Raw genomic sequence first — 12,234 nt, forward strand, 5'->3', positions numbered from 1 at the left:
CATTTTTACTATTATTTACTTTTTTCAACTTCATTTTTTCTTTTCTTGTTTTGTTTTTATTTTGTCATCACATTTATTCTTTTTTTCCTATTTTTATTTGTAATTATTTTATTTTTCTTGTATTGGGTTGGAGTAGCTTAATAATTTTGAACATCATTTGTAGCATGTATTTGCAGTTTAAACTTTTTTGAATGTGTTCTTTTCCTGTTAAAAGGGTTATTTTAATAATTATTATTAACTTTTACTTATTTTTTGGTTCATTTTTAAGAAGCAAAGAACTCACGATAGATAAAGACAATATTTTCAAGACTAACAAAATTATACAAAATTTCAAAATTTTATTAGTTCGATTTTTTTAAATAAGGTATACATAGAACTAGGAAAAAAATGTTCTTAAATAATAGTAAATTGCTTTTTGCCATTTAAAAAAATTACATTAGCCCTTATAGGTATTTTAAAGACAAATGGAGATAGAAATTTGATTAACATCTAAAACGATAGAATTTATGTACTCTTAGGCATATATCAAATTTCATTAAGTTTTAACGAACAGTTTTTATAATATTTAACTGTATCTAACTTTTTAGCAATCCTATATTATGTTAATAATTAATTTTATTCGTATTTACGAGCATCGAGTTGTTATTTAATAAAGTGTTTTAAAATGAATACTCGAATGCAATAACTGGTAGTTTCAGGTGAATTTATTTGCAGTTTGTAATGAATGTTTTCTCATTTTGAATAATAATTAAAATAGTTATCATTGCAAGGTTTCATTTCATTTACAACTCCGTATAACGTAACCTGAAAAATAATTTCCTTTTAATAATTATATTATACTATTACAGTGGAATTACATTAGCGTTCGCGTTCCGATAAAATATGATTGATGATATTTAACAATAATGAAAGCTCTTATGTTGCTAATGCTCCCTCGTCCGGGCGAGGCTCGGCTCACATTTCGTTTTTTTTTCTAACAAAAACTCCGGCTGAAATTTGCAATTCTTCACTCTACTTTCAGCCAGTAAGTCACAAGTTCGTGTCCATAAACTATTTGTTATTGTTCCGCTCGAACGGCCTGCAAGTAGATGTCACTCGCCACCAACGAAGCGTCGAAACTGTACCCCATGGGAACAGAAAAAACCGATTAGACGCCAAAACAATTCCATTAGATCATCAAATTACAGAGTCGGGTCGGTGTATGTGCAATTTCAATCTGGAGAAGAGCCAAGTTTGCTTTGATACGACGTTCTAATAACAGGTGTCGGTCAAGGTAGGGCACGTGAGGCCACAACACGTGTGGGCCCTAATATAACTAGGCTGATCCACATAGCGAGTTATTATTGTTACGAATTAATAATTATTGGAAAGCATGACTCGAGCTTTTCGGACTCTTGGACGAAATTCAAATGTAAAACAATCGAAGGAATTTGGGAATAATCAATTAGGTTGTCAGTTTAATCGATTTACCGTTCGAGTTTATGAAGAGGAAAAGAATTTTCGGGCTAGCGGTAGCCACTAGACACTCTGAAAAAATTAATTATCTCGATGATATATGAGAGGAATTTAAATGATTGATATGAGACATTTCTGGTGACTTGGCCAAGGTGGTCCAACAACTAAGGAGCCAATGTGATATTTTCACAAGAAACTGAATTAATGAGACGTCAAATTTATTTCAAAAATGCTATCAAATACATCATCTTTGCTTCAACAACTTGGTATCGAATTTCTAAATTAAAAAAGCATTTTTCGAAAGAAAACAGGAGAGAAAACATTTTATTAACTCTCGCAATTATTATTAAGTATATTAATATTATTATGCTTATACATTTTTGGAACTTTAACAATAGCTCGATTTGAAGCGAAGTTGAAAAAAAATACTGAATTTATCTAGAAATAATAGTAGTTATTTATTATACAAGACGCAAAAATTTGATTTTATCTTTGAGAGCGGTTTGAATTGAATTGTCAAAAAAATCAAAAATGGAAAAAACGTTAAAAACAGAGAAACAACTATGGTTAAGAACTTTATTTTTCTAGACGATAAAATTTCATTTTACCATCAAGTAAACAGTGGGTAAAATACAATTTTATCCTTGGCGATGGAATAAAAAAGTTGGTATTTTATTTGCTACAAAACCACTTTTAAATTTTGGTTTATTTTTTAATTTGCGGAGAAAAATTGTTCCCTATCATTTACTGAACTAGTTCCAGGTCTCTATGTATTTTTTACTGTACTTTTTCGAGTTTATTTTCGATACATAGTAGGTATTGACCAAAGAATTCCTATTTACAGTGCTCTACATATACCGTGAGAAAAGTTAAATAGTTGACTACAAAAAAATCACTGGTAGTATCAAGTTTATATTAGAAAATAATTAAAAGAGACGAGTTTTCGAAAGAAATTTTTTACACCACAAGGTTTTCATTTAACCAACATTACTTTTAATTGAAGTATTGAAATTTTCTCTATAAAAACTGCAAAATTAATAACATATTTTCTTTAGGATAATATCTTGATGATTATCTTAATTCCTAAGTGCTGCATACGTTTACAAGACTTGAAAAAATTGACAAATAAGTCACAAATATTGAGTATATGGCTGCAAATATTGGAAACCGGTTGAAAAATAAAGAGCATGTGCCAATCATAAAAAAATGAAATGCAAATTTCTTGTTTATTACGACTCTGTAATAGATACATAAAATAAAAACATAATTTGCTCATAATTTCCATGTATGTCCGTGTAATTATTAAATAAGCAACTTCAAGCAACTTTAATTAAATTTTATTGGTTAGTTGTATTAAGTAATTTAAAGAATTTAATTTAAGCGTAAAGTGCGACGATGAAGACTAAATATTTGTCGCATTAATTATTTTTGTTAAATTGTTTAGTGTACTTAACTGTTAAATCGCAGTTACGGCTTGTATTTTAACACATATCATTGACACAAAATTGTAACAGTTAAAAATTATTCGGCAATTAAAAATGCGGTACATCAACCTGATTAAAACATTGTTCGAGCTTTCTAACGGTACTGCAGCGATTATCTGGGATTAAAATATTCGAATTGGGATTACGCAAATCTCCGGAAGCGTTTAAAACATGATCTTAGATAAACCTGCCGCTTACAGCCTCGTAAATTAATTATCTGAAGCAACATGAAATATTATTCCATGTATAATTTAAACTAGCAATCTTTTCCCCGTTCGCGGACCCCCTCCAAATATTGTAATTAACCGGAAAAAGCTTTTTAGCCTCCAACCAATGGCAATAAAACGGAAATAACTCATTACGAACATCGACTTGCCCACCTTACCGTAATTGCTAGAATGCGCACGCAATATTTTCACTGTCTGCGAAATCAGATAAGGAAACTATGCTCTCTAACTGTAATTAAATATGAATATGTTGTCGCTCGTGTTTTTAATTATGGCTCGCTTGTAAATGCTAATTGCGACACTCGTGATAATTTAGACCATAATGAGAGTGCTTTTGCATATCGGGGGCTCATAATTTTCCCCCTTTTGGCGCGAGATCGTGAGCTTTCGGCCGATATCGCAGCCACGTGTTTTTGCCCTGGGGCTGCCCTGCTAGTCACTATAACTCTACACTACTCCTCGACACTCCTTGAGGTGGTGATTGAGTGACTTGAGTGAGGCTCCGGGAGTGCTGTGGCTTACGAAATGTGATTTCAACTCCGGCATAAATCATCACGAAATCTAAGCGGTATTAATAAACACCATGTAGATGTTATCGGGTGTCAGGAAATAACGAATAGGTGAGTTTTTAAGCGACGCGAACAACACTGATTTGTAATTTCGAACGACACTTTATTAATCAATAAATACCTGGACGGAATCGTTAAACTGCTGAGTTTATAAGAAGTGTCAGCGAGGGAATCGGAGGAATTTGTGTTATCGGCAAATAAAATGTTAACTTGCCAAGCAGGGAACTAATTACAAGTTCAGAGTTTTTAGGATAATTTTGCCATAAATCAAGGGAGAGAGATAATGTCCGGAAACAGTTCGTGTTCCGGGAGGAACAGGTGGTCGAGGGAATCCCCCAAGATTTTGTTATCACGTTCAGTTGACATGTTTTTCATTAATTAAAAAAATAAATTATGTGCCATAAATTCTCAACCAAAAACTATGCCGAATACGCAGGTATTTAAATCAAGCAGATGGCTCGATAAGAAAACATAGTAAAAATAAATTGATTAATAAATTTCAAATTTCAACATCTGTTAAAAAGATCACATCAAGTTATTACATTAATAAAATTTATGACACCAAAAAAAATTCTTCTTTTGTTGATGAAGTCAAGGTAGTCAAATATGTATTTAAGTTAAGTTTTTTACATTTGCTGACAATTAAAACTAAAAAATTAAAAATGCAGACATCTTCGTCAGTAAATAATATTTTATGTTGTACCTACAACTAATTATTTCCTATTTGGAATTGAAAAAAAAATTTAAAGATTCCTGGCCTGCAAAATGGTCCATTTTATAATAAAGGAATGTTTATTCCACAAACATTGGCCACAAACAATTGTTATTATTATTATCATTATTATTACTTTTATTATTATTATTATTATTATTATTATTATTATTATTATTATTATTATTATTATTATTATTATTATTATTATTATTATTATTATTATTATTATTATTATTATTATTATTATTATTATTATTATTATTATTATTATTATTATTATTTATGCATCCCCCAGCAGTAGCAAACAAAAGATTGCGTAAAGTCTGTCAAATTTATTTTTAAAAGATGTATTTTTTAGTTGTGCGCCTAAAATAAACAAAATTGTAAAAGTAAACCGCTTTATTAATGAATGTTTTACAAAAGTTATTACAAAGCGAAATGATTGGCTAAAAATTCAAGTTCTCCGGGTCATAAGTCATTTTTATAACAACTTCAACAGTTAAAACAAGCCGTTCATTCCAATCCGACCATTATGTTCCTCTAATAGCTTATCGAACTTTTTTAGCCAAGGACCCGGTGCGTAGGTCTGTGAAACCGTTGTTGGATGATTATATTAATTGTAGATGAGGAATATTCATACCCGTAATCATTTTTAATAAAGCAACGAGAAACATAAGTATACAGTTGCAAATAGATGGTCTTTATTATATACTCAGAAGCTTCCAGTATTGAGAAACAAGTTGCATCAAGATTACACTTTGATTAGCTTCGCCATATCTTTTATTTTCTTGTACGGCGATAAACTTTCTTCCTTGTACATCATCATTATTTTAATTGCTTACTTTTAATAAAGTCGGGTGATTTTTCAACCCGTTGCAAAAATATCTATAACATGTTGCTTCATATTCTAACATTTATGGCGAGTTATGAATGCAAGCGCTCGTAATTCATCCATCTGTTCGAATAAATTGAAAGTTCTCGTCACTCGCTTGATTATATTGTAACAGTGATCACCTGCAGTCGCGAAATAATTATTATAATTTTATGATCATCAATAAATAATTCAGCACCTACGAATTTATCGGCGGTATTAAGATGTCATCGGTGACGGTGTCCGGTGATACACATTATTTTATCAAAGATATTTATGGTCCTGGAGCCAATGAAAGGAAGCACTGTAATAATTCTAGGCATTATAATAGCAATAATGGCTCTGCCATGAATATGAATGAATCAATGAATGGATAATTGGATAAATAGAATATCTATCATAATAGCAAGGCGATTAAACGTGAATGTTGTCGCTTCAATAAGATTACAAAGTGATCAGGACTGATTAATCCGTTTTTTGCCGGCTCTGAAACCAAGAATTCGTTCCTTATTACTTAAAATTAAGTTCGGATTTTAGAACGCAAAAAAGAGAATATTTTTTCTAGGAACTTATAATAAAAAACTAAGCACCAAGCGTAATTGGTACATACTTATTACATCAATAATTTGATAATGGTCGCATGGTATCTCTGATACACGCTGTACATTTCTAGAAACTTATTTCAACTTTGTATTTAAATAAATACTTGTGTTTGTTTTTTCAGTGTTTGCTACACTGGATTATTTAAAATGTGCTTATTTTCAGTAGCTATAAAACAATGTAAAACCAACCGATATATTCTTTTTATTAATTACGTTCCAACATTATTATAAAATTACAAGATCATTTTTCATTTCTTAATTTGTAAAAAAAATAAATGGTACAACTCAATTCACGTAGTTTTCATGCCAGTGTTTTCTTATTGCGCTGTCAATCATAATCATTATCTATGATGTATGACACGTGTTCCAAATTATTTAGCAGTTTACTTGCAAAAAGGAAAAAGCAATCTATATTTATTGACGAAAATGTGTTGTTCCAGGAGCGCCTGACGGCCGGCGGGCATGGTTCTCTAGCCCTCAGCGGTAGTTCTCCGGGCTACGGCGCGGGCGGCTCCGGAGCGCACCACCGGGGCTCCGGGGGTCTCCACCACAGCTCTGCCATGCAACACCAGCTGCCGCAGCCGGATTTCCAGCCGCCGTACTTCCCGCCGCCGTTCCACCACCCGCCTAGTCCGCCGCCCCAGCAGCACCTCGAGTACCTCACCGACCCGTACGGGGGCCTCTCCGGCCTCCACCACTACAACCAGCTCGGACTGCGGCCCCGCGAGGGCGACCCCAACCACACGCACGTGGTAAGCACCTCGAGTTTAATTAAAAATCGCGACGAAATTCCGCTTGCGAGCATACCGAAGGGCGAAGAATCGGAAATTCGAATCGCCTTATCTGGCTCCGGCTATCGAGGGGTAGACCCGGATAACTGACATTCTCCGGCAAGTATTCACTGTTGCAACTATGTCAAGACATCGCAAATATGTCAGGATTGCGCTCCTTCATCTCGGATCGATGCTCGCGTAATCATATTTTGTCAACACGGGGGTGAAAAACGCGTTTTCCGAAGGGGTTGCTCACAAATTTTGAGTTAAATTGTTTTAATTCTATATTGTTGCGTTCAGGGCGAAATAATTCTTGCATGTGCATGTAATATATTATTAATTTTTTTCGAGTGCACTGAAAGCGATATTATTAAATAGCTACGAGTCACTCTTCGGACGTTTACAGTTAGCTAAATTGGGCTCATATTGTGTTCTTCCTTCTACATGCCATTAATTTATTTCGTGGCATGTAATATCACCACCGTTTTAATTGCACAATGACGGCTTCTTAGAACATCATCAATTTTCTTACTGACGGCTTTAAGGTGTGATTCAATTTTTCGGTACGTAATAAACAACGGTTCGCTACAGGAACATTTAGAACGGGCTTTAAAACCGCTCAAATGTGCAATAAATCTAGTCTATTCATCGGCATATAGCCTGGAGGAGGTTTAAACTAGATTTTATTTAAAAACTCGAACTTCCAAATTTTTTCACTTTTTTGACTTTACAATCAATTATCTATTGTTATCGTGTTAAGTGTTTAAAAAAATGTGACAAAATATCTAATAAAATTGCAGGAAATTAGAAACGTGTTATGGCTATTATTCTGATTGTCAATTTTTTAATAACTAATAAATAATAATAATTATTATTCCTTGAATCGATGGTATACCTAGACATGGATAAAACAATAATTAAATATGTATTCTGTATGTATTCTTTTTACCAATTTTCCTTACTTTCTGCTGTAAAACTTGTTCTTGTCGTTTTAAATTTAATATACTCATAGGTATAAACCATATAACACAGATCTAAATTCAAAGAAATAATAAATGAAACTTTGATCGTCAGTCAATTAATTAAAAAAATTGATAGGTACCCATTTTTTTGTTATATTTTAATTTCTTAATTTTATCTAAACGTTCAACATCCAAAAGTTAGAAAACTATCTCGATGTTTTGCGTGTGCCTGCCTACTTTATTAGTACTAGCAGTACACTTTTTTCTGTTAATTTTTTCAGAAATTGCAGATTTTTAAGTTATTATCTAAATATTTGAAATAATAGTTAGATACATCAGGTACAATCGTATTATATTATGTATTTAAAAACGCATTATTTCCAGATTCTTTTGTTAACTTTTCCGATGTTTTCAAAAATCATGAGCCCACTTAATTTTGCGGACTATTTCGTTAACTTTAGGGACGATTTGACAAAACTGATTTGATTTTGTATTTTTTCATATATTATCACTTTTATTGAATCTTGAATTTAGGATAAGCTTTGTAAATTCAAACGCTTTAGATAGGAATAACTTTTTTTTATTTTTATCCGAAAATTCAGAAAAGACTGTACCAAAATTTTAGCTCTAGTTCAAATAAACTTTGTTAGTGTCTACCGATTTTTCAGTTTTGAGACTTAAAATAAAAAACCAAAAATTCGTGATATTAATTCTTGTCCATTTTAACAATGAGTTTTCTTTTATCGATTATTGCTGAGTAATTTGGACGGAAGAATAAATAAATAAATAAACGACGTAAAATATTTGGCAAGTTTTTGTAATTTCTACACTTCTTTTAGGCTTATAATTTGTATGACATTGTTTTGTGAATTATAATTTTTGCATTTCGAATTCAGCATTATGGCAGAAATGGCGTCAAACCGTTGTTTTCTAGATTGTTTGAATATTTTATTAATTTTTTATTTCTAATTTTAACAATTTCAATGTTAAATGTTGATGTTTTTTCAGAGTCAGCTGGGCCATGGTGCCGGCTTCCCGTACAGCTCGGCGCCGGGCGGCGGCCGGCCGGACTACTCCGTGTCGACCCAGCAGCGCCCCCACGACGACCCCCTGTCGCTGCACCAGGCCCTGGGGCAGGCCGTCGAGGAGGCCCAGGGCGGCATCGACGACAACACCGGCTTCATATCCGACTTACCTCTCCTAAAAGGTACCTAACTAACGCAACACTCGCCAATTACCCGCGTCAGCAAAGCCAATTTAAATTAAAAAAGGGTGTCGCTTGTATTATATCCATGACAGATGTGAACACGCCTCCAAACAAGTCAGCGAGCCCCCGTGGCGCCTCTCTCATTGTGAGTCTTTGTTGCAGGTATGAAAGGGGGCAAGGACCACGGCGGAGGCGCGATGGTGTCCCCCAGCGACGTCTTTTGTTCGGTCCCGGGGCGGCTGTCCCTCCTCTCCTCAACCTCAAAGTACAAAGTAACAGTAGGTGAAGTACAACGGCGTCTGTCGCCGCCCGAGTGTCTCAACGCGTCGCTGCTGGGGGGCGTCTTGCGGCGGGCGAAGAGCAAGAACGGGGGGCGCATCCTGCGCGAGAAGCTGGAGAAGATCGGGCTGAACCTGCCTGCGGGGAGGCGGAAAGCGGCCAACGTGACGCTGCTGACGTCGCTGGTGGAGGGCGAGGCCATCCACCTGGCGCGGGACTTCGGCTACGTGTGCGAGACGGAGTTCCCGGCGAGACAGGTGGCGGAGTACCTGCTCAGGCAGCACGGGGAGACGCCCCGCAGGAAGGAGCTGCTCCAGGCCACCAAGCAGATCACCAAGGAGCTGATGGACCTGCTCAACCAGGACCGCTCCCCCCTGTGCAATACGCGGCCCCAGATCCTGCTCGACCCCTCGATACAACGACACTTGACCCACTTCTCGCTCATCAGCCACGGGTTCGGCAGCCCGGCCATAGTGGCGGCGCTCACCGCCATCCAGAACTTTTTAAGTGAATCGTTGAAACATTTAGATAAAGTGTTTCCCAACCAAAATACGCAGCAAGGACAGGCCATGTTAGTTACGTCGTCGCTTGACAAAGCCAAATTAGAGGACAAGAAGTGACCATTTAATAAACTTTTATGTGTTGTGATCTGAAGATTACGCTACAAATTACGCGATCTCGTGGATATAGCGTCGTCTACTTTGTTTAAGACTTTGTTATAAGTATTATTGTAATTGTTTTTTATTGTAATTATGCTGATTGATATGAAATATATTTTTTTCAAACAGTGCCAATGCCGACAATGTATTCTATATTACGTATGCAAATTTGGGTAAAGAATAAAACACAACTCCAACCAAAATCTCTCATTCGTAACCCGACTGTCCCATCACGATTTATTCAGCAAAACTTACAAAAATCTCGCACGGAATGCTAACAATTCCACTTTAACGGAAGTTTACATTTGACCTAATACTTTTCATTATAGCTCCTATTATACTGTTCAATGTGAAGAACGATAATACAAGTCTTACATTTGCGACATGGGTCACCAGCGAGGGTATCACTCGGGCGGAACATAAATTACTTTCATACAAAATTACAAAAAAATATTAATAACAACTCATTTAATTCATTTATTCATAGAAAAGTAATCATATACATTCATCCTTTGTAAAACCATATAAAATTGACAAAAAATCTAAATCTTTTATATTTATATTTATATAAATATTGCTGCAGAACATCTCGCTGATAATGCAACTGTAGTAAGTTTTATTATAAATAAAATATGTAACTCAAAAAGTGAATTAGTTTTTTGATAAAATCGCCTCTCAATTAATTAATAACAAATAACCCGACAAAATATAAGATAAGACTAGCTTTAAGTCTCCAAGAAGACCCGAAACTGAATAGAACCACGTCATAAAAAAATGAAACAGTCATAAAAGGAACTGCATATTAATCTGGCACGTGCAAAACCAACAGATTTAACCGCAGATCAAACCGAACCTGTGAAGTTTTGACTTGACGAAAGTTTTGTACGAAAGGCAGACTAGAGTTTTCTAGTGGTTTTTAAATTCTTTTCGAAAGTATCCACCTAAATTTTATATTTTTTGCTCGGATCGCACGCCGTCAATGTGGATACAAAGATTTATTGCAAAAAACACTAGCCCCATTTATTAAACTATTATATTTTCTTACCTTATGACTTCTTTTTGGACTTTCGAATATCTTAAGACAGTTTTCACCTGTGGTTTTTTAATTTTCAAGAAAAGTCAATTGTAAAATTGAAAAAGAGCGCGCGCATTATGTGCTTTAATTTTTTATCATAGGTCATTTCGAAAATTCATCAGTTGATTCTTTTTGATAATACAAAAATGTTTCTACTTAATATTGCTTATTTATTTTCTCTCAAATTTGGTGTTTTTTATCTAACAGATTGTCTAACATTGATTAGGAAGGTAGAATTCAAAGAAAACTAAAGATGTGAGATGCAACAAAGACAGACTCATCCTTTAATGAATTAACGTAAGGCACGTAGTGATTGTAGTAAAATTTGTAAGCCTTTTGATTGGGCTGTTTGAGGTCGGCCATCAAAATTACGGAGAAAACCAATCACTTTAGATTTTTTGATTCATTGAAAAATTATGTTTTTGAATTTGATTGGTCCACTTAAGGTCGGCCATTATTATAAAGAGAGAAACCAATCAGTTTAACTTTTTGAATTCATTCAATAATTTATTAATGAGTATGGTTTAGATTTAAAAAAAAAATCAAATAAACCTTGTTTTTTTAAAGCCTTACTTAATGCTTCCTTAAAGGCCCCTACATACGCTCCGGTTTTTACGACGACCGAATTCTTTTTCTGTAACAATTGTTACATGATCAATTGTATTTTGGGTTGTCTAAACACACGCAATTATTCGCGTGTAAGGGACTTTTTTCACAACATAAGTAGCATAACCTCAAGTTCAACATTTTAAGTTTTAGGAAAAAAAATTGCTGGAAGTTTGTATAAAACGGGTTAGTGTATAGTAGGACAATGCCCCCCAAGGCAGGAAAAGGGGCGTCGAAAGGGGCCGCCAAGGGCTCGAAGGGCGACGACTCGGGTGAAAAATCCAAAGAGAAAAAAGGGGGTACTGCTGTAAAAGTCAGACACATTTTGTGCGAGAAGCAAGGCAAATGTCTTGAGGCTTTGGAGAAACTAAAAGCCGGCCAGAAATTCCCCGAAGTGGCTGCTGCATACAGCGAGGACAAAGCGAGACAAGGGGGTGACTTGGGTTGGATGACTCGGGGCTCAATGGTGGGCCCTTTCCAAGACGCGGCGTTTGCACTGCCTGTCTCCAATGTAAATAACCCTGTTTATACTGACCCCCCTGTTAAAACGAAGTTTGGCTATCACATTATCATGGTTGAGGGGAAGAAATGAACTATTTATCGACTTTTATGAAGTGTAGCTTTACGTCTTTTTTCACTCTTGTATTAATTGTAAAAATATCAAACAAATAAAGAAGACCAATTTGAATTGTGAGCCAATTACAGTTTTCTGCCGTGACACTTCGTCCGGTATTGACGTTTCTTTGACAA

At 35.0% G+C, this 12,234-nt stretch overlaps 2 protein-coding genes across 3 annotated transcripts in view; both read left to right on the top strand.

Moving 5' to 3' along the window:
• The window catches only part of TfAP-2 (Transcription factor AP-2), a 37,056-nt gene extending 27,118 nt beyond the window's left edge, over window positions 1–9,938 (top strand). Inside the window, exons 2-4 of one of the 2 annotated variants that reach the window (XM_008197490.3) lie at window positions 6,364–6,675; window positions 8,667–8,865; window positions 9,028–9,938. In XM_008197490.3, coding sequence (XP_008195712.1) covers window positions 6,364–6,675; window positions 8,667–8,865; window positions 9,028–9,764 — 1,248 coding nt within the window. In that variant the 3' untranslated portion in view covers window positions 9,765–9,938. The remainder of the gene's footprint in view (window positions 1–6,363; window positions 6,676–8,666; window positions 8,866–9,027) is intronic. The other variant, NM_001170612.1, reaches the window with a different exon arrangement.
• Window positions 9,939–11,553: 1,615 nt separating this feature from the next.
• On the top strand, window positions 11,554–12,178 carry LOC663074 (uncharacterized protein). Its single transcript, XM_969135.4, has one exon. The coding sequence runs from the start codon at window positions 11,690–11,692 to the stop codon at window positions 12,074–12,076; it is 387 nt and encodes a 128-aa protein (XP_974228.1). The 5' UTR covers window positions 11,554–11,689; the 3' UTR covers window positions 12,077–12,178.
• Window positions 12,179–12,234: the final 56 nt, after the last annotated feature.

The sequence above is a fragment of the Tribolium castaneum genome, chromosome 3 (assembly GCF_031307605.1).
Source record: "Tribolium castaneum strain GA2 chromosome 3, icTriCast1.1, whole genome shotgun sequence".
Taxonomy (NCBI): domain Eukaryota; kingdom Metazoa; phylum Arthropoda; class Insecta; order Coleoptera; family Tenebrionidae; genus Tribolium; species Tribolium castaneum.

Bases quoted from the DNA above. Each gene is read 5' to 3' on its own strand.
- LOC663074 (XM_969135.4), top strand. From the start codon at position 11,690: ATGCCCCCCAAGGCAGGAAAAGGGGCGTCGAAAGGGGCCGCCAAGGGC.